Source organism: Podarcis pityusensis (assembly GCF_964106645.2).
Source record: "Podarcis pityusensis genome assembly, chromosome: 10".
Taxonomy (NCBI): Eukaryota; Metazoa; Chordata; class Lepidosauria; order Squamata; family Lacertidae; genus Podarcis; species Podarcis pityusensis.
The window spans coordinates 16,835,783-16,858,560 of NC_138035.1; the positions used below are offsets into that span (position 1 = coordinate 16,835,783).

A 22,778-nucleotide genomic window follows, 5' to 3' on the forward strand; every position below is an offset into this window, starting at 1 on the left:
TTTGCTTTGGAGTAAGCCTGCTATGTGGTATCAGGGGCTATAAATGTGGAATGTAAATCCTGAGGGTGGTTTGACCCGGCTTGCTGACTCTCTCGGGTCTCATGCTGCAGGTTTGGTATGAGTGCTCTGACCTTTGCATGTTTACTGGAAGGAAGTCCCACTGGGGTTCACTCCCAAGTCAATCTTAAATCTTCCCTTACTGAGGTTTAAATCAGTGCAGGATTTGGCCTTTGGGGGGAAAGTGTCTTGGAACTGAAGGCTCCGACTGTCAGAAGCTGAAACTGGCAGCAAGAAGGGAGGCCAGACCACAACTGCTGCTTGTATCAGGTACTGGAAAACTTCTAGAGGCAGGATTAGACCCCTGTTTGTTCCACCAAAGATCTCTCCCTGACCCAGTTTTCCAAAAAAAAAACACTCAGGGATTCTAATTGTCTTCTTTCTTTTGTTAATGAGACCTGGCCTGACATGGTTGTATGTTAGGGCTGGTAGTTCTTCAGGGAGAATTGTATCTCTTTTTAAATGTGTAGAAATATATGTCTGAAATTAAGAGTTGATTAAAGGTGCCTAAATTGCGGGGGCAGAAGGGGACCCCTTAGATTTTGTGACAAGTCCCTTTAGCTCCTTATATATATATGGGGAATTTATGATTTGACTAAAATGGAAGGGAACTGGAGAATGGGCCTTTTAGATTTCCTTGTCAGCCTCCTACTTCCCCACCCCTGCAAAAAGGCAATTTAATTTTGTTATTTGATTGTCAAGGTTTTTAGACCACTTCCTCAGCAAAATCCTCTAAGCAGTTTGCAAAACAAACAAAAACAAACCACCAATAGGCAGTATTTATTTAAAACACCTGTAAATCAAACATTGAAGACAAATTGACGCAAAACGTATCGAAAATATAAACAAAACCGGTGGTTTTAAAACAAGTATGTGCAATAAAATTGCATGTTTGAAACGCATGTTTTAAAAAATTATATGCTTGCCCATTGGTGAGTAATGGGGCTGTGTCTTGAATGTCTTTGCATGGTTTTTTCACTCTGCAAAGATGCTGCGCATTCATTTCTTGCCTCCGCAAAGCCCTTGCCTCCCATGTTGCTCTCCTTGTACCTTCCCAGCAGTTCGCTGACTCTTGGAGACCAAGCAGCCTAACATCACATTCACACCATGCATTTAAAGCACTCTTATGCCACTTTAACAGCCATGGAGAACCACGGGAACTGTAGATTGTTAGAGGTGCTGGGAATTGTAGCTCTATAAGATGAACACTCCTTACACCTGAAGGAGCATCTCCACCCCCATCATTCAGCCCAGACACTAAGGTCCAGCTCTGAGGACCTTCTGGCAGTTCCCTCCCTGCGAGACGTGAAGTTACAGGGAACCAGGCAGAGGGCCTTCTCGGTAGTGGCGCCTGCCCTGTGGAATGCCCTCCCATCAGATGTCAAGGAAATAAACAACTACCTGACTTTTAGAAGACATCTGAAGGCAGCTCTGTTTAGGGAAGTTTTTAATGTTTGGTGTTTTATCGTGTTTTTAATATTCTGTTGGGAGCCGCCCAGAGTGGCTGGGGAGGCCCGACCAGATGGGCAAGGTATAAGTAAAAAATTATTACTGTGTGAGATCACGAAGACCTACAGAAAGAAGTGGAATCTGGAGAAGAGCCAAAAGGCATACTAGACATAGCAAACTTATCTTTTGGATTGCACGGCCCAGAGAAAGAGACACCACCTACAGAACAAGAACAGACACTTGGTGCAGTTGGAGGTAAAGTGAAGTAACCCCATCATGGCTCTGCAACTGTTAAGCTGGAATTGTAATGGTTTGAACTCCCCTCGAAAGAGAAAAAGTGTTTTTCATCTACTAAAAAAGGAATAATTGGACTTGATTTGTTTACAAGAAACACATATAACAAGGCTACACAGGAAACTACTGATTAATAAAAGATTGGGACAGGAGTTTATCTCATCTGACAAAGTTAAAAAAAGAGGAGTTGTGATATATGCAAAGGAGAGACTATCACCGAAATTAATTTTTAAAGATGACCAAGGAAGATTCTTGGCAATTGAAATTCAAGTTCAAGGAGAGAAATTCTTGATAGTAGGAATTTATGCACCGAATGAGGGGAAATCTGAATTCTTTAAAAAGTTGCACGGGACTTTACTGGACTATTTGGATTACAATTTGATTTTGATGGGGGACATGAATGGAGTAGTATCTACAAACATGGATAAGGCACAAAGACAGGTAGTTACCAAGGATGGTAGACTACCGAAAACGTTTTTTGAGATGACAGACAATATAGACTTAGTGGATATCTGGAGAGTAAATAACCCCTTGGGAAGAGAGGGAACCTTCTTTTCTGAAGCCAAGATGACATGGACTAGAATTGACCAAATATGGACAACTAGAGGAATGGCACCAAAGATAAAGAAAGTAGAAATCTGCCCAAAAACCTGCTCCGACCATAATGCGGTAAGGATGGAGATGAAACAAATATCAACCGGCTCCTTCAGATGGAGGATGAATGACACCTTATTTAGAGATGAAGAAGTATATAAAAAGGCCCAAAAAACTTTGAGAGACTATTTTGAAACAAATATGAACACTAATGTAGAAAAAAGAGTAATCTGGGACGCAAGTAAAGCGGTCATGAGAGGGTTTCTGATACAACAGAATGCAATAAAGAAGAGAAGTCAGAATGAGAAGATAAAATTTTGGAGAAAATAAAAGAAAGTGAGAAGAAATTGAGAGCAAAACCAAAGTCGCAGGAGATTCTGAGAGAAATAAAATTATATCAAGTACAATACATGAAAATGATGAATCAGGAAATAGAATGGAAAATTAAAAAAATGAGACAAAAAACATTTGAATCAGCTAATAAATGTGGGAAATTGTTGGCCTGGCAAATGAAAAAAAGACAAAAATTAAATACTATTACAAACTTAGAAGTGGAAGGAAAGAATATACACAACCCAATTGAGATTAGAAACTGTTTCCAGAGGTACTTTAAACAATTATACACGCAATTAATGCTGAACTATAAAATATCTGAACAGGAAGTGGAAGGTGCCATTCAAAACATGCAATTGGGCAAATCTCCAGGACCGAATGGGCTGACTTCTAGATATTATAGATCCTTGAAAGAGTGGCTATTGCAACCTTTGAAGGAAGTCTGCAATGAAATTTTGGAAGGGAAAAGGGCACCAGAGTCGTGGAAAGAGGCGTACATTACACTTATACCTAAAACAGAGACTGAAAAGACTCAGCTTAAGAACTACCGCCCTATATCGTTACTTAATGTGGATTACAAAATTTTTGCAGACATTTTGGCCAAGAGATTGAAAAAAGTATTGCTGGAAGAGATTCATAAAGACCAAGCGGGCTTTCTCCCGGGAAGACACTTGTCTGACAATTTGAGGAATATAATTGACATTTTGGAAAAACTAGAAGTGAATATTAACACTAAAGCAGTTCTGATATTTGTGGATGCGAAGAAAGCTTTTGACAATATCTCTTGGAGCTTCATGAAGAAGAACCTACAGGGGATGGGGGTAGGCCAAGGTTTTGAAAATGGTATAGGTGCAATATACTCTGAACAAAAGGCTAAATTAATTGTAAATAATGTGGTGACGGAAGAATTTAAGATAGAAAAAGGGACACGACAGGGGTGCCCAATCTCCCCACTGCTTTTTATATCGGTCCTGGAGGTTCTGCTGAATATGATTAGAAGGTTGGTTAAAGGTATACAGGTCGGAGCTAAACAGTACAAACTGAGAGCATTTGCAGATGACTTAGTATTGACGTTACAGGAGCCAGAATCTACTACTAAAAGGGTTTTAGAATTAATTCAAGAATTTGGTCAAGTGGCAGGATTTAAACTGAACAAGCTAAAAACTAAGGTTTTAGAGAAAAATTTAACACCGATTGAAAGAGAGAGGTTTCAGAATGAGACAGGCCTGACTGTGGTTAAGAAAGTGAAATACCTGGGGATTAATATGACAGCCAAAAATGGGAACTTATTTAAAGATAATTATGAAAAATGTTGGACGGAAGTGAAAAAAGATTTAGAAATCTGGTCAAATTTGAAGCTTTCACTGCTGGGCCATATTGCTGCGATAAAAATGAATGTATTGCCTAGAATGTTGTTTTTGTTTCAGACATTGCAAATTGTGGACAAGATGGACTGTTTCAAGAAGTGGCAGAGAGATATTTCTAGATTTGTCTGGCAGGGCAAGAAGCCCAGAATAAAATTTAAGATATTAACTGATGCAAAGGAAAGAGGTGGATTTGCCCTGCCAGACTTTAAACTTTATTATGAATCAGCAGCTTTTTGCTGGTTGAAAGAATGGCTACTTCTTGAAAATACAGACATTTTGGATTTAGAAGGTTTTAACAACGTATTTGGATGGCATGCATATTTAAGGTATGATAAGGTCAAAGCACATAAAGCATTTAAATATCATATTGTCAGGAAAGCACTGTTTAATGTTTGGATAAGATACAAGGATTTATTGGAAAATAAAACCCCAAGGTGGTTGTCACCGATGGAAGCGAAAGCTCTGAAAAGGCTCAATATGGAGGCCAAATGGCTGAAATATTGGGAAATTTTGGAACAAGGAGACAAATTGAAATTGCAGAGTTTCGAGAAACTAAAAAACAAAGTGAGAGATTGGCTTCATTATTATCAGATAATGGAGGCATATAATTTGGATAAGAAAATTGGCTTCCAGGTGGAAAAATCAAAACTAGAAACAGAACTGTTAGAACCCAAAACTAAGAATTTGTCAAGAATGTATAACTTGCTGTTGAAATGGAATACTCAGGATGAAACGGTGAAATCTGCTATGATTAAATGGGCACAAGATGTTGGACATAATATTATGTTTGCTGACTGGGAACAGTTATGGACCACAGGTATGAAGTTTACGGCATGTAATGCCCTAAGAGAGAATATTATGAAAATGATATACAGGTGGTACATGACCCCAGTCAAGCTTGCAAAAATCTATCATTTGCCCGATAATAAATGCTGGAAATGTAAAGAAACTGAAGGTACATTCTTTCACCTTTGGTGGACGTGCCCAAGGATTAAGGCTTTCTGGGAAATGATATATAATGAACTGAAAAAGGTATTTAAATATACCTTCTTGAAGAAACCAGGGGCCTTTCTTCTGGGCATTGTCGGCCAATTGGTGCCAAAGAAGGACAGAACTTTTTTTATGTGTGCTACAACAGCAACAAGAATACTCATTGCAAAGTATTGGAAGACACAAGATCTACCCACTTTGGAAGAATGGCAGATGAAGGTGATGGACTATATGGAATTGGCAGAAATGACTGGCAGAATCCGAGACCAGGGAGAAGAGTCGGTGGAAGAAGATTGGAAGAAATTTAAAGACTATTTACAGAAATATTGTAAAATTAATGAATGATAGAATGATGTTGGATAGTAATTAAGCGGTTTCTAGCTGTAATGCTTTAAGAGAATATGAAAAAAGGGTTATAAATGGGTTAAAATTTAATGCTAAGGATTTGCTGAACCAATAAATTGAAGTGGAATACAAAAAAGGGAGGTACGAGGAGGTCCGGGAAACAAGCTAATGGAAAATAAGTAACTGAAAATATGTGTGTTTTTAACTGTTTTTATTTTGTATTTTTCTTTTTTCTTTTTCATTTTTACTGTAATATTTCAAAAAACCTTAATAAATATCTTATATATATATTTAAAAAATTATTATTATTATTATTATTATTATTATTATTATTATTATAGCACTCGTAACAAACTACAGTTCATAGGATTCTCCATGGCTATTAAACTGGTATCGTAGTGCTTCATATGTGTGCTGTGTATGTGACTATGGTATCTTTATGATATATTAGGGCTGCCGTATTACAAAAAGGAAGATACCACGAAAGTTGTTGAGCCCAAAAAAACCTGTGATTTTTTTTTCAGTTTACAGTGGTACCTCGGGTTAAGAATTTAATTCGTTCTGGAGGTCCATTCTTAACCTGAGGTACCACTTTAGCTAATGGGGCCTCCTGCCGCCGCCGTGTGATTTCTGTTCTCATCCTGAAGCAAAGTTCTTAACCCGAGGTACCATTTCTGGGTTAGCGGAGTCTGTAACCTGAAGCGTCTGTAACCCGAAGTACCACTGTACTTGCCAAAGATCCAGGACAAACCGCTGTCTTGTGACAAACCACACATATGTCAGCCCTATGATATATACTTTTATTCGCACATCTGCACAACACTGAGTGTAGGATGGAGGGGTGGACAGCATTCAAAGTCCAGGAGCAGCCAGCTTTTGCAACAAGTGCAGCAGTAGCCTTTCTCAACATGGGATTCAGGCAGCATCGCCCTGAACCTCGGATTCAGAACAGCATTCAGTTTGGTTCAGAGCCTCTATGTAACAGCCTGCCCCAGTCAGCCCACGATGGCTGCTGTCCTACTGCATGGAATTCACTTCTTAATTTTAGTTTTAATTTTTGTCTGCTTGCCTCTGACCATTGCTTCCCTCCAAAAAAAAGGCACTTTCTCCCTTCTGAATCGCAGCAAACAGTTGCGACCAGAACACAGTCAAAACAGATAAATTTTGCAAGGAGATTTCCCTTACGATACCCACCCCCACCCTGTTTTCATTAGCCCATTGCAATTATTTGGCAGGAGGGATGCTGACGGAGATACGACTTACTGCACTTAAATGTAGTGGCGTATACTTCCCCCCCTCCTAATTAACTTTCTTATCTCAATTTAACTCGAATAATAACAAGAAATGTTATAACGATAAGCTATTGTTCATTTGCTTATGTGCATCCTTCCTGTCTTTATCGCTTTGCTCCCAGTTTCATCCGCGGTTGCTTAATTAAAAGCGCTGGAATATTAGCCCTGCATTATTTTTTCCTTGATCCCAATACTTGAATTTTGCTGAGGTGCTTTAGCCGTCCTCGGTATTTAAACCTTTATCTGTAGCGGGCAGATAAAGTTTGCTGCACTTTCTATTGGATTCACATAATTTTAATAGGCAATTGTTGCTTTGCGGTCGGAGTGGGGGGGGGGAGGTCGTGTTTGCCACATAACGAGCTAATTAAACCGATTGGTTTCTGAAAAACCTGCGTGCTCAAGTAAGTTAGTTTAGATGGCTTGGATCTGTAAAAGATGAGGATCTGAGAATTGTTGTGGCGAGATGTGGAATTTAACGCAACGGTCTCACTTGTGTGCCGGTTACAGAAGCGGGTGACTGAAGTGCGCTCACACAAAAAAGATTGCCTTGCCCCGAGCTACTATCCTCCAGCAACAGCAAGTGATGCCTCTTGTAGATATGAAACTCATGCCAGATGGGCAACTGCTAAGCGCTGTATCTGCGAAGGAGGGCAGAAAACCCACAGCCAGGCAAGACAGCGATGGCGTCTCCAGCTCTAAGCCTCGGAAGGAAATCCAAGGGACAATCTGGCTACTGCTGGTGGAGCTGTGCGAAAAGTTCACTTTCTTTGGCATCGTCTGCAACATGATCCTTTTCTGCACTATCAAGCTTGGCTATCCCAACCACCAGGCAGCCACGATCAATCTCTGCTTTGTAGGCGCCTGCATGGTGGCTCCGCTTCTGATGGGCTGGCTTGCCCAGTGCCTGGTGGGACGGAGCAAACTGGCGTATATCTGTGCGTTTCTGCATTTCGTAGGTAGGTATCTGGTAGCGCCACTTCCCAGGGATGGGGATGAAATCAGACACAGTTAGCATTCCAAGGCGAACCTACCCAATTTGGGCTTTCTGCAAACAATACGCAAACCGAAACAAGGCCGTTTCTCTAAATTTGCACATCTCCAAATTTCGCAATTTCGCAAGGCAGTTCTGCAGCTAATGTCTGCTAAATGCATGCACTTGGGTATATTGTGTTTAAAAGATGTAAGTGGAAATAACATGCAACAATGCGTTGTATAGGGAGCATCGCTTTGCAAAGGTATGTATATTAGGGGGAACTGCATACAGTCGTGTGTATTAGAAGACTTAAACTGAAATGCTGATGAATTTTCATGAGGACTTTTTTTAAAAAAAGAAAATCACTGTTGTGATTTCCATTGTTGTAGAACTTAAGAATGAACTTAAGAATGGAAAATATTCTCCAATCCCTGCGACTTGATTGGGGTACTTTATTTGTTTTCTTTGATTGCCATTTATGTAGATGATGGATTCCCAAACTATTTTGGGTGGTTCTGGACAAAAACGGCTGTGCAGCAATAAAGCACCTTCTGCCATGGATGTAGCATGCGCTGCAACTGTGGCTGTGTGCACAGTATACATTTAAAGCACATCTGACGCACATTTTCTTCCTCAAAGAATTATGGGAATTGTAACTCTGTGGTGTGTGGGTGTGAACGTGTGTGAACTACAGTGCCCAGAATCCTTTGAGGGAAAGAACGTACATCTTATTGTTGGCATCCTTCTGTCTTGGGAGGCAATGGAGGAGTGTGCCTTTGGCTGTAGAGACCGATATGGGAGAGACATGTTTTGTTGCAGCAGAGGCAGATGAAGGCATCTGGTTGTGCTACTGCAGATGCACCATGACATTTCTTCTCTCTGCACTGCGTCCAGTGGTCATTCCTCCTCTGGTCACTGCTGTGGATACACGACCTGACTGCCTGTCTCCAGGCATTGCAGTCATCTGCAAGGGATTCCCCCACGGCAGGGTTGATGTCGCGTTTGTAGATACCTGAACCGGGAAGGGTGGGGTATAAATAAAAAATTATTATTATTATTACCTTTGTAACGTAGAGTTGGACACGGGTGGTGCTGTGGGTTAAACCACAGAGCCTAGGACTTGTTGATCAGAAGGTCAGCGGTTCGAATCCCCGCAATGGGGTGAGCTCCCGTTGCTCAGTCCTTGCTCCTGCCAACTTAGCAGTTCGAAAGCACATCAAAGTGCAAGTAGATAAATAGGTACCGCTCCAGTGGGAAGGTAAACGGCGTTTCTGTGCACTGCTCTGGTTCGCCAAAAGCGGCTAAGTCATGCTGGCCACATGACCCGGAAGCTGTACGCCGGCTCCCTCGGCCAATAAAGCGAGATGAGCGCCGCAACCCCAGAGTCGGCCACGACTGGACCTAATGGTCAGGGGTCCCTTTACCTTTACCTTTTAACGTAGAGTTGATGTGCCAATAGGGCTGGTGACTGAAACCAGCTCCTTGTAGAGCACATCCTTGGAGATCCCTCCATCTTCCATTCTGTGGACAAGACCAAGCCAATGTAGATGTCACTGAGACAGGAGTGTGAACTTGCTGGAAATGTGGGCTTGGAAGAGCACATATGCTTTAAAGGTATAATAGTGTGTGCACAGCCTGGTAGTCCTTTCGATGATGCTGGTGGGGGCAGAAAGAGAATTGGCAACTCCTTTTGGGTGTTTAACACGGTCTGGTTACACAACTGTCCCCCTATTTTTTAAAAAAAATGTCATAAGGAATACTTTCATTTCTTAGTTACCCTTTCATCCTGCCCTTCTCACACACACCGCCTTTCATGTTGCAGGTACAGCCCTGCTACCTGTTGTCGCCTTCCCCTTTGAAGATTTTTTCATAGATAAGCACTACGTCCTCCACACCTTGGCTAGAAGAGAGCAGCAGGTCCTCTTTTACGTGGGGCTGTCGGCCACCTGCCTTGGCTCAGGAGGAATAAGAGCCATCGTGTGCCCCTTGAGCGTTTACGACCTTGATGCATTCAGAGAAAAGGAGCTTCTGTCATTTTTCAACTGGTCAGTGCTTGCCGCTGTTGCAATTGGGAGAAGAGTGGTGGGGAAGGGGTGTTGCTTTGAAAGATCTCGGTAACTGATGAAATATCCTGACTCCAATGTTGCTGGACTCCAACTCCCATCAGCCTCAGTCAGCATGATCAGGGACCAGGGATGATGGGAGTTGTAGTCCAACCACTTCTGCAGTTCCCTCCATTGTGCTTGAGGTGCTTGAGGTGCTTCTGTGTGAGACTGCCCCACTGGAAGGCTGCCACTTTTAAAATCTCCACCGAACAATTGTTGACAGGGATATTGGGTTGGCTGTTGAGCACTGGGGTTTTTTAGTGTTTAGCTTTGCATCAAGGTTGGCCCTTAAATGCAACATCCCTGCTCAGAGGGTCCATACTTCTCAGTTACCAGATGCTAATGGCAAATGACTGGGGATGACCATCCTTTTCATATCCTCCTTGTAAGTTCCCAGAAGCACATGGCCATCTTGGCTCCACTGTGTACCCAGCATGCACCAGGTGCATTCTTGCATTCCTAGTACAGTGGTACCTCGGTTTACGAACTTAATCCATTCCGGAAGTCCATTCTTAAACAGAAACCGCTCTTAAACCGAGGCGCGCTTTCCCTAATGAGGCCTCCCACCGCCGGTGCCCTTCCACCATTCGGATTCCATTCTTAGACCGAGGTAAAGTTCTCAAACTAGGACACTATTTCTGCTTTTCCGGAGTTTGTAAACCGAATTGTTCTTAAACAGGACTGTTCTTAAACCGAGGTACTACTGTATATTCCCTTCAGCAAACATTCTGGAAAATCCAGGGAATACGTAGTGGCTTACTAGCTTCTCCTAGGTCTCGTCTTGATCCCAAGGTAGTGTGAGGAATCCAGAAACATCTGAAATGCCACAGTTTCCCCACAAAACAACAACAAACAAACCTGTGGTCATGTAAAGCAGTTACCACAGCTACTACTATGCTATAAGATCCATTGTCTTGTAATATCACATATGTGCTTTAACTACTGAAGAAGCCCAGGATGGTGAAACAAGGCCAATATTCCGGAAATCCTTGTCTAGACTCTGTGAAAGGATTTTCTGGAACTGTAACAACCTGTCATGTGAATTGTTTGGACTTCATGAACAGACAGGTGGAATAGACACCATTACATGGATGGACCTTATGCATGAATTGACTAAAGAATGATCTGATCCACTGGGTCTTCTGCTTTGTTTGTTTGTTGAACTTTATGAGTTACTTCTGTTGAAATTTACAATTTGATACAATGAATAGCATATCTTATTTATCTAAGAACACAGCCGGTTACATCTCATGTGTTTATTGAGGACAGTTTCCCCACAAGCAACTCGCTCTACTTTCTCAGAGCAGCCTTCTACCAGTGCAACATCAGAGAACATGGCAACATAACAGCTAATAATTCCACAGTTCTTGCAAGCCAAATTAATTATCATTTAAACAAGCAGATGTTACTGAAAAGGGATCATAACAGAGATGTGTTGGCATAGAAAGATGTGGAAGAGTTGACATGGTTGTAAGTGGTTAGAGTGAGGACAGGGGTGGCGCTGTGGTCTCCTAACCCTACCTGGAGATGCCAGGGATTGAAATTGGGACCTTCTGCTTGCAAGGCAGATGTTCTTCCACTGAGCTATAGACCTGCCCCAAGGGAAGGAAGAACCACCTTTGTTCTGGTGCAGCTCTGGGAAGGCGTGCATGAGGCAAGGCTACCATTGTTGTGTTAAGCAAGGATAGGGATGCGGGTGGCACTGTGGTCTAAACCGCTGAGCCTCTTGGGCTTGCCAATCAGAAGGTAGGCAGTTTGAATCCCGGCAATGGGGTGAGCTCCTGTTGCTCTGTCCCAGCTCCTGCCAACCTAGCAGTTTGAAAGCACACCGGTGCAAGTAGATAGATAGTTACCACTGCGGCAGGAAGGTAAACAGTGTTTCTGTGTGCTCTGGTTTCCATCACGGTGTCCCGTTGCACCAGTAGCAGTTTAATCATGCTGGCCACATGACCCAGAAAGCTGTCTGTGGACAAACGCCGGCTCTTTCAGCCTGAAAGCGAGATGGGTGCCGCAACCCCATAGTCGCCTTTGACTGGACTTAACCGTCTGGGGGTCCTTTACCTTCACCTTTCTTTTTACTAAGAGCTGGACTAAGAGTAGTTTCAAATCTTCCTCTCAGCCATTAAGCTCAGTCATATCTTCCCATCTAACCTACCTCACAGGGCTGTTGTGAGGGTAAAGTGAGATGGGAGTTGGAAAACCACATACATCATCTTCAGCTCCTTAGAGAAAAGCTGGGGCATAAATGTAAGAAATAATTTCATAGATATGAATGATCGCATTGTCGAACACCAGCCAACCTCTTTCTGGGTTAATAAATAGTACAGGGAGCCTAGCTGCAATGACTTACAAACTTTGAATAGCTCCATATAGATTTCCTGCAGAGGTCATAATAAATGCCTATTTCTCTGCATGGCTCTCATCTGCATTGATATGAAACACATACATTTTAGTTACCTCTGATTAAAATACTTTCCCAAAGGCGTTACCGTCTGCATACCATTTTTTAAAAACAACAGCAGAGAGCCTTGTGGCACCACGAAGGCTCACAAATTTATTATAACAAAGAGACCAAGTCACAGGAACCCAATTACAAAGCATATTATTTTTGTAACTGGGTCCCCGAGACTTGGGCTTTCTGTTATTTTCATTTGGGGACCCCCTCTTTTGTTTTCTTGTAACAAATTTATCCTGACATAAGTTTCACAGCAGTTTCACAGCTGAGTTCATCAACACATACACACACGGCTGGGAGGAAGGAACTGTAAGCAGTGGAGTCAGAGCGAAATAAAATTCAGAAAAGTACATATACTGATAATTGCATGATTGAACTATGGCCATTCACAAAACAGTTGTTGGCCACACAGGTGTCCTGGCATTGGCAAGTCAATTGATATCTATAGGGTAATGAAAATTGCTTATCTCTATTCACTATTACCACTGAACTTTTTAATATTGATAATTTAATTATCAGTAGAAATATATTGGCTTTCTTCCATTGTCGGACAGTTTTCTAAGTATATTTTCAGTGCTTCCATAAACACCCCCTCCTCCCCAATTATATTGATATCTCCGTCATTGGATTAAATCCAAACATTCTTAAATATTGCAGCTTTGCAGAAGGTAGCAAGATGGTTTGGTTCCTCTGAGGAAATTCCTTCTCCTTGACCTACCCGAAGGAGAGAATAAGGAAGCAAAAAAAAAAAAAAAAAAAAATTCCCTTTTGAAATAAATAAATAAAATTCCAGGTTTTAATCCTTAATTAGCAACATCATTTTGATTAAATAAGACTCTGGAGAATTAAGTCTGAAGACCAATCTGAGCGATAGCTCAAGAGAATTTATTGTACTGCAGTCCTAGTAATTCAGAGGAGCCTTTTTCTCTCTCCTTTTTTCTTTTTTGTTTAATCAAAGTGACACTTTCTGGTGTTGATTACAAAGGGAAAGATTAATGCATATAAAATGTACCCTTGGGGTAAACCAAGTGGGGCGGCGCTTGGGGCTTTTGCTGGGCAAAGGAAGGCAGGTAATAAAAAGCTAATTTCTCCGGCACTGTGTGGTTTGAAGAAAGGACACATGGCTCCGATCTTAAATCTAGCATAATGAAGTTTAGTCTTTGGCCTCTTCATTGTAAGTGCACGTAATTATAGCTCAGGCCTTCTTTTTACTTGATAGCCGGTCATAAGGATGTGTCTAATTTAGCTATATGCTTTGAGAAGATAATTCACTGGCAATGCAGGCCTTTACGTTGACCATCAATTCTGCATCCAGAGTGTTGTCTGCCTTTACGATCACCAAGTCAAGGAGAAAGGAGGCGATGAGCATCCGCACCTCAGTTTGTTCCATTTTCCCAACGCCTCTCTAACTGTTAATTTCTGCATTGTGTTTGAGCCAAAAGCCACTTTCAGAAAACTATGGGGGTGTAAATGCGCGTCTAGAGCTCATTTCTGTGTTACCTGATTCCAGAAAAATCCATTGGCTGCTCTCTTAACCCAGAAAACTGCAGGGGTAAAGTGGTGAAATTTCGGGTGGTAGATTGGCATGCAGTTCTTTCCTTCTGTTTTCATGGGGTAGTAGTAGCATTATCCAATGATATTTGCTGTTGTGCCACACCGTGCTCACTGATGCAATTGAAATGGAGCACAACATGCTGGTATAGGAAACTCCCCATTTACACAGGGGTTACGTTCCGAGGCACCGTGCGTTTATGTGAAATTTCATATACAGTGGTACCTCAGGTTACATACGCTTCAGGTTACAGACGCTTCAGGTTACAGACTCCGCTAACCCAGAAATAGTACCTCGGGTTAAGAACTTTACCTCAGGATTAGAACAGAAATCGCACGGTGGCAGCGGGAGGCTCCATTAGCTAAAGTGGTGCTTCACGTTAAGAAAAGACCTCCGGAACGAATTAAGTACTTTACCCGAGGTACTACTATATTTGAAACACCATTGGAAAAGCCTGAAACATTCTAAACCTCTGGAAACCTTGGAAACCCCTTTTAAAAACCAGCAGCACTTCCCAAACACCAAACTCCATCATAATCGCTCCCTCCAAATCTCCTTGCTCAAACTCCAACTCTCCACAGGCCTCAATGGTCGGTGGAAGGGATCCTGAGATTGCACTTGCAAAGGCTCGTGCAATTACTAGGTGCTGTTTTCATGCTTTTTTGCCCTTTCTGGACTCTTTTGGGGCTGTTTTTGCCATTTTTTAAGTCACTTCTGGGTTTGATGCGATGCACAGGTGCGCGGTCATGCGTCAATTGGGTGCATGTCAATTGGTCATTGCCTGTATATCAGTCAAAACCCCACAGTTCCATAGCACAAAATGTGCTGCAATGTGAAAGCAACGTTAGAAAACAGGACAGAAGCACTAGCCTTACAGTGGTACCTTGGGTTAAGAACTTAATTCGTTCTGGAGGTCTGTTCTTAACCTGAAACTGTTCTTAACCTGAGGTACCACTTTAGCTAATGGGGCCTCCCACTGCCGCCGCGCCGCCAGAGCACGATTTCTGTTCTCATCCTGAAGCAAAGTTCTTAACCCGAGGTACTATTTCTGGGTTAGCAGAGTCTGTAACCTGAAGTGTCTGTAACCTGAAGCATCTGTAACCTGAGGTACCACTGTATAAGCAGGAAAAAAAACTATGCAATATTCTCCACGTCTGAATGCACCCAGAGGCAATCTGCACTTTAGAAGCTTAAAACGCAGTGAGATTGTGTTTGTCTGCCACCTTTCACATTGCATTTGCTGGGTGGAGCCAGGGATGTCTTCACCTGATGTGCATTACCTTTTTGGTTTCCCCGCACCTGCAACCCCCTTCAAACACCTGTTCATGAAGTTGTCATTGTCTGAGCATGTGTAATGGCTGTCTCAAATGACACACCTCAGTTTAGCTGAAAAGCGAAAACTGTAATAGTAAAATAAAAAAATCAATCTTTTGAATTGGCAAGCACATTGCTAAATTAATGCTTATGGAAACTGAAGGTGCTAAGCATTATCTTAAAGGGGGGTGTTTCTCCCTTCTCCCTCTCTGAAAAGGAAAGCATGCTTCTGGCTGTGTTTCCCACCCCCCTTTTAAAAAAAGAGTTGAGTCATTGTTGCTGCATCAAGGATTCCAACCACTCCGAGCAAACCTTGGGCTTTGAATCCTATATCATTGTCTTCAGGTTAATTTTTAGCTGTTAGAAGACTTGCTTAGCAATGTCATGCTTATATATTGTTGAAAAAGTTTCTAACCCACCCTTCAACTGAGAAGTCTCCTGCTCTGGCTTTTGAATGGCCAATAAAAACAAGTCAGTCCCTGCTCTCAGGCTAGCAATCTTAAAGACGCAATGAAAGAACTAAGCAGCATTATAAGTAATTGGTCCAATACAGTACTCCTTGTTCTTCTCCCTGTTCAGTAGTAAGAAACTACGCGGCTGCCACACTCCTTGACAGCAGTCTCAGCAGATATATGGAATGCGTGAAAATGGTATGATCTTTGTAGAGTTCTGTTGATTATTGTTTTTAATGCCTCCCCGTTTTCCCTTCTTTTTAGCTCGTGTCCTATGTTTGTACTCCTTGTGTGAACTATGATACATTAGTTATCTATATTATTTATATTTACTTTCCATCAAAATGTGATTCACCCGATTATGTTTTATTGTTTTCTAAACTATGGGGGAAATTAATAGAGAGTATTTAAAAAACAAAACAGTAAAGGTGAAACTAGATATAGTGGTACCTTGGGTTAAGAACTTAATTCGTTCTGGAGGTCCGTTCTTAACCTGAAACTGTTCTTAACCTGAGGTACCACTTTAGCTAATGGGGCTTCCTGCCGCCGCTGCGCGATTTCTGTTCTCATCCTGAAGCAAAGTTTTTAACCCGAGGTACTATTTCTGGGTTAGCGGAGTCTGTAACCTGAAGCATCTGTAACCCAAGGTACCACTGTATTCTGAAAAACATAGGGCTGGTATTGAAGGCAGTAGTCCTCTGCCCTATGCTGCCTTCTCTCACCTGTAACATGGGGTATTGATATTGATTTAGGGTGGAATTCATTCTTTCTGTTCCAGTCATTCTTTCTGTGCAATCATTCTAGACAGAACAATACTCCCTTTGCTTCCCGCTGCATGCTGTCCTGGGAATTCCCCCGACCCCTTTACCCAATTTGGGGGAGTGCAAGTAGGCACATGAGTGAAGGAGAGGGAGGAACGCCCTCTTGCAGGGCTTCTGCTGACAGAACCGGTTGGGTCAATCTCACCCATAGGGTGGCATTCAAGTAAGTCCTGCTTAGAGTAGGCCCCTTGGAATTAATGACTCTAAGTTAGTCATGCCCATCAGCTTCAGTGGGTTTGCTCTGAGCAGGATTTATGTTGAATACCACCCATCACGACAAATTGGATGGATGAAAGAAAGTACCCTCAGAACCATTTGTTTTTTCATTTAAGCATGGAAGTACAAGTGCAATTGGAAGAGATTTGAATCAGGTAACTAAAGTACTTTCGACCATTAGGAAAACCAAATTTCACGTTGTGCAGCGGAGAGGGAATCCTATGTATTGGTTGCATCTATGATAAAATCTCACCAAACAGCATGGAATTTTTCAGGATCCTCCAAGCTTACGGCAACATGTAATTTATGAGTTGCTTTTTCAGCTAGCGCTGAACTCCGTATATTTTATACCACAACGAGAGTCACAAGTCCCGTAAGGTTTTCCATTTTTCCATAATTTTAACGTATGTAATTCATTGTCCCAAGTTCTGGTGATGGCCACCAGAACAGTTTGTTTTGAACTGGGTGTGTGTGAAGAGATTTTTCATCCCAAGGGCCACATTCCCTCGTAGAGAACTTTATGGGGGCCATGTTCCAGTGATGGAGAGGGCCAGAGGCAAGAGTGGACAGGGATGTGACTCAGTTTTTGCACAGTTGGTTACATTTCATCCAATCAAAACTAATAGGTTTCTACACTCGCAGGGTGATGTTAAACTACATTTTTTCTCAGAGTAGTCCATTGAAATGAATGGACTTGACTTAGACTGTGTTCACACCCCTGCCTACTGTGTACTCACGTTTCCAAAATGCATACGTATCCTGTGCTTTGTTGCAGAATACTGTTGTTTGCTGCGTTGTTCCTCAAACCAGTTTCCTGACAGTTGGAGTCCGTAAGCCATTCCTAGTTCATCTCTAGTCAAGGTGTGGTGTGCCCCCTGGGGTAAACAGAAACAAATGAAGCCAGGTTGGTGTGAACAGCTAGGTGTGGGAAGAGCTGTGAAATGCACCGGAAAAACAACTTCTCTGCACTCTGAGGGGGGACGCACCCTGAGTCGTGTTCATTAATTTCAGTCGGTCTATTCTGCATAAGCTGCCATTGACTACCACCCACCCACATCCGGGCAAGTGGGAGGCATGATCAGAACATGCCTTCTATTATTTCACATTTGTGGAGAGGGGAAGATGTACAGAAAAGAGGGTGCCTCTTTTTTTACATTATGTGTGGGTAGGTGTAATGCCTTGTTGTTGTTTAGTCATTTAGTCGTGTCCGACTCTTCATGACCCCATGGACCAGAGCACGCCAGGCACTCCTGTCTTCCACTGCCTACCGCAGTTTGGTCAAACTCATGCTGGTAGCTTCGAGAACACTGTCCAACCATCTTGTCCTCTGTCATCCCCTTCTCCTTGTGCCCTCCATCTTTCCCAACATCAGGGTCTTTTCCAGGGAGTCTTCTCTTCTCATGAGGTGGCCAAAGTATTGGAGCCTCAGCTTCACGATCTGTCCTTCCAGTGAGCACTCAGGGCTAATTTCCTTAAGAATGGGTGTGTTTGATCTTCTTGCAGTCCATGGTACTCTCAAGAGTCTCCTCCAGCACCATAATTCAAAGGCATCAATTCTTTGGCGATCAGCCTTCTTTATGGTCCAGCTCTCACTTCCATACATCACTACTGGGAAAACCATAGCTTTAACTATACGGACCTTTGCCGGCAAGGTGATGTCTCTGCTTTTTAAGATGCTGTCTAGGTTTGTCTTCGCTTTTCTCCCAAGAAGCAGGCGTCTTTTAATTTCATGACTGCTGTCACCATCTGCAGTGATCATGGAGCCCAAGAAAGTAAAATCTCTCACTGCCTCCATTTCTTCCCCTTCTATTTGCCAGGAGGTGATGGGACCAGTGGCCATGGTCTTATTCCGTCTTAAATTACCCCTGAGGACAATGGATTTATTTATTGGGTTTATATCCCCTCCTTTTTCTCCATGGGTCCCAAAGTGCCTTGTATGACTCCCACCCATCTCATTTAACTCCCACAACAACCCTGTGAGGTAGATTAGGCTGAGAGGGTGTAACTGGCCCAAGGCCACCCAGTGCACTTCACAGCCAAGTGGGGATTTGAACCCGACCCCCCACCTAGTCCAACACTCTAACCGTGGCACCGCAATGGCTCTAAATTGAGTATGCAAGATTCTCTTCATTTCTGTGAGCGAAGTCAGAACTGTTACTCATCCTTGTTCCTTGTGGCAAACCTGAGCCATCTTCAAGCCAAACGAGATAAGCTCACATGGCTGATTTTCAATACAAATGTGTGCCTCTGCGTACGTGTGTTTAATGGGAGCCGAAATGGTCCTAAGTAAATAAACAGCGTTGACATTTTCAGAGCTTCCGATGGTGACCTTGGGGAAACTCCGTTTCCTGGTGCTCCCGACATTTTGATACCACCCTGACAGCCGCCAAAGGGTTCTCGGGAGTGTTAAATTTACTCAAATTGGGTCTGTCATTGTTTTCTCCCCCTTTGGCTGCCTGCTGTCTGTATTCCGCCAGGCTCTCTGTGCGGATGTTCTGCTCTGCTCTGACTCATCCACTGTCATTCTTTGCTCTAACAAGATGAAAGATGATTTTGCTCAAAGTTAAAGCCAACCTGGGGATTCTTATGGTCTCTCTGGGCTTCCAACTTGTAAAGGTTCTGCCCTGACCTTTTGGAGTCCTTAAATAACTCTTGATCTCAAATTACTGAGTGGGGGGGGGGGAGCTTCAGAATTATGGCTGTCAGTATGATTAAAGAAATCTTAGTTGATTAATTATATGAATTTTAATTGACTGATTATTGGACGAAAGCAATATGAACTTCCATAGGAACAAAAAGATTGTTTTGGAGGAAGGAAAGCTTACTTTCTTTGTAGCTATGTCAGAGATGTTAAGAGGCATTCTCTTCTATGTGGGGGAAAGGGGATGCCTCTTCTTCAGATGGCAATTGTCACTTGCAATTATTGTATTTAAACACTTATTTAAAAAAGCACCAGTGCCTGATTTTTTAAACTGGGGCACCTTTTTAACTGGTTGATTGACTAAACATTGCAGCAGATCAGCATATTTTCCCTCTAATAGCAAACTCTGGTGGTTGGGTGTCTGACTGTTTGGATGGGAAAACAACCTCCACAAATTGTAGGAGTTTCTGTTGAGAGATTCACGAGATACATAGAAATCAATCTATCTATCTATCATCTATCTATCTGTAAATATTGAAAAATATATTTCTTTGGTAGGTTCTCCCTTTTTCATTGCATATGCATCCCATATTGCCTGCATGATTTCAAACAATGAAGGCGGATGAAGAATGTCAGAGAGTAGGGGACGGTTGGCTCTGTTTTTAAAGTGTTGAGATGAATTCTAAATTAGTAGGATCATCTTATAGGTAGCGGGTGTTGCAGTTAGTGTTATCATATCATTACTGTAAAATAAATTGGATGCGACAGTGAATTAGAAGCTGCAATAGATTATGCTATTAGTTGGGGGGGGGTTATTGTGTGATTTGGTGATGCCAATAAATATTTGACTTCAATGCACATGAAATTGTTTTCTTCAACACTTCTGTGACTCTTTGGCCAAACCATTCAGTTTCCTGGTTATAAACAGAGAAGATACATGAAAACAGCCAACCAGGGAAGGGAACACAGAGGCACTTCTCAATGCCCATGCACACACAAAAATGGAGTACACTTCTAAGATCTTGAAATAACAAAATTCCATCTGATCTTCTAGGATGGTCTTTGTTGATTAATGGGAGTATTTTGGTGTAGCTTGGGAGTTGTTGCCTTTAAATATGGAAAAGAAGGCACAGGACATTACCAACAATGGACCTGATTTCCCCCAAAACTATAGTCCAGAAAGAATGTAATTTTAAAACAAACTGATATCTTCTAATGAATAGTGGTTCTTCTTCACACCCCTCCAAAAATGACTCTTGTGGACATTTCTTTTCTTTTCTCCTGTAGGTTTTATTGGCTGGAAAATTTAAGTTCTGCCATTGTCTTGGTCATCATTTCATACATCCAGCAGTCGGTGGCCAAAAACCTTGGCTTCCTTATCCCCTTTGTGTCTGTCCTGATGGCGCTGATCACCATCCATATGGCGCGCAGTGAAATGATTTACCAGCCCCCAAAAGGTAACTCAGTAAATTACATGAAGAATCCTTGGTGGTGGTGGTTAAATTTGGGGTGCGGGAGAGAAAGAAAATCTTCGTAGTTCTAAAAATTGCAGGTTTAAATCTATTTAATTTGTACTTAGGGGTGTCCAAAAGCATATATTCCAGTGTGATATATTATTGCCAGGGTGCGTATTGCAGTCTGGCATATCAAGGCCACCTGGGAAAGTCCTGGAGGCCCTGAGTATCGCCATTAGCTTAAGATGGTATCTACATTACAGTCCAGAGTTTGAAGGGCAGTCTGTCAGTTTACATTTACTTGGTGCTGAAAGTATTGATCTGGTGTGTATAGATTTTTCCTATTCTAATTGATTCAAGAGGGTTCTGGAAGCTTCTCTGTGTGAAAGAAACAAGCAGAAGGTTCATGATGTTTGGGTTATTCCTTCAGAGAAGCTGAGTACAGCTGGCTTAAACTGGTTCTGTTATCTCTTCTGTCAAGGTCTTGCTGACTATAAAAGTAAAACCAGAAGGAGCCTCAGTTTCACTTTCACTTTCTATCTCTTTTCCTTCTGGTGTGGTGTTCTGTACAAAGTATGCTTAGTGTTGATGTTTAGACTTTTTATAAGTTATTGTAGGTTTAAGTTAAGTCTGCTGCAACTGGATTTCTTATGGACAGTGCCAATCCTGAATGTATTGGATTTGTGACCATTAAGCTCATTTGCCTTCAGTAGCAGTAAAGCTCTGCTGGATGAAATATTAACTGCCTCTGGTCTATTTTTGGAGAATCTTGCAATGTGTTTAAGTTTTTACTCTGCTAACTATACATTGGAGTTCTGCTCTGGCTCAATATTGAGTAGAATTTCATAACACAGTCTGGTCCAAGTCCAGTTCAAAGATAAAGAAACCTAACAATGGAGGGAGGACATGGACAATTGACTAAGTAGGGCCGCAGGCCACCTAGTCACAGTGTGACAATGCATGCTGGGCTTCCAACCAGCCACTCTGGTGGTGTCATCAGTGGAAGCAGGGCTGGCTCAAGATGTTTTGCTGCCCAAGGTGAAGGACAAGATGGCACCCTTCCATAAGGCATGTACAGAAGCCAAGTTGAATTGTAGTTGAACCTTACTCTGATACTGGTGAAAGGAGAGTATCTTCCACTGTACTTCTGGGCAGTAGGGTAGGGGTATTTCTGTCCCTTCCCCGCACCTCAGCATCTGCCACCTGAGGCAGCCTCAGTCTGCCTCATTGTAGGGCCGGCCTTAAGTGGAAGTGGTGCTGGACTGACCGGGTTTATTACCAGCCTGCTTCCAATCCATTTAATATCATTATATCTGCCTTTACCTTTTGGCTGCCTTTGCTGTTTGCATTCTGGGATGACAGAGAAGGCAGTAAGAACTTCTATGGCAGAACAGGCCCTTAAGTCTGTGTATTGTGTTGTTTTGACTGCCGGCAAGTATGCTAATGTCTTGGCGTTCTTCCCCATATTTGCTTAAAAATAAATCTTTTTAATTTCTGTTAATTTTTCAAGACAGCAAATAGAGTATATCTTGGCCACTAAGAACAGGACAAGACTTTCTTGAGAAAACACCACTCGTTTCTTCCCACCCCCTTGGTTACCTTCAATCTGGTATTTTGTTATATATAGCAGATGAAATGAGCAGTTTCGATTCTGCTGCTAACAAAGGTGCCTGTGTTCCTTCCAACCAGAATGGGGCATATAGGAAAGAGATACTGGAGGTTTATTGTAGCAAACAAACAGCACTGTGCCAAAAAAATGAAAATTAAAATAAACCTTGCACATTTTATTTCAACCATTCTTCATAAACTTATGAGAACAGAAATTGCATTGAAAAATTATGAAAGAGGGGAACAAATTTCGGTGCAACTTTCATAGGCAAGTATGGCTGTCTTCAGAAACACTCCCATTGGATGGGTGGGAATGACATGTGCAGTTGTTTACCACAATGCCTATGGCCAAACCTCACATCTGTAGCCAATAAAGTTGTGGCCTTATTTGATCCCAAACCAATATGCCGTGTGTTGTCTAGTTATTTGCACCTTAGGGAACAGGGTGGTCACGGGGCCTCGATAC

General features: G+C 42.3%; 1 protein-coding gene across 1 annotated transcript in view; it reads left to right on the plus strand.

Annotated features, from left to right (window-relative positions):
• The first annotated feature begins 300 nt into the window (after positions 1–300).
• SLC15A5 (solute carrier family 15 member 5) overlaps positions 301–22,778 on the plus strand; it is a 52,432-nt gene continuing 29,954 nt past the window's right edge. The window contains exons 1-4 of the mRNA XM_081022979.1: positions 301–327; positions 7,229–7,677; positions 9,517–9,739; positions 20,538–20,707. Of these exons, the coding sequence (XP_080879105.1) occupies positions 7,305–7,677; positions 9,517–9,739; positions 20,538–20,707 (766 nt within the window). The 5' untranslated portion in view covers positions 301–327; positions 7,229–7,304. The remainder of the gene's footprint in view (positions 328–7,228; positions 7,678–9,516; positions 9,740–20,537; positions 20,708–22,778) is intronic.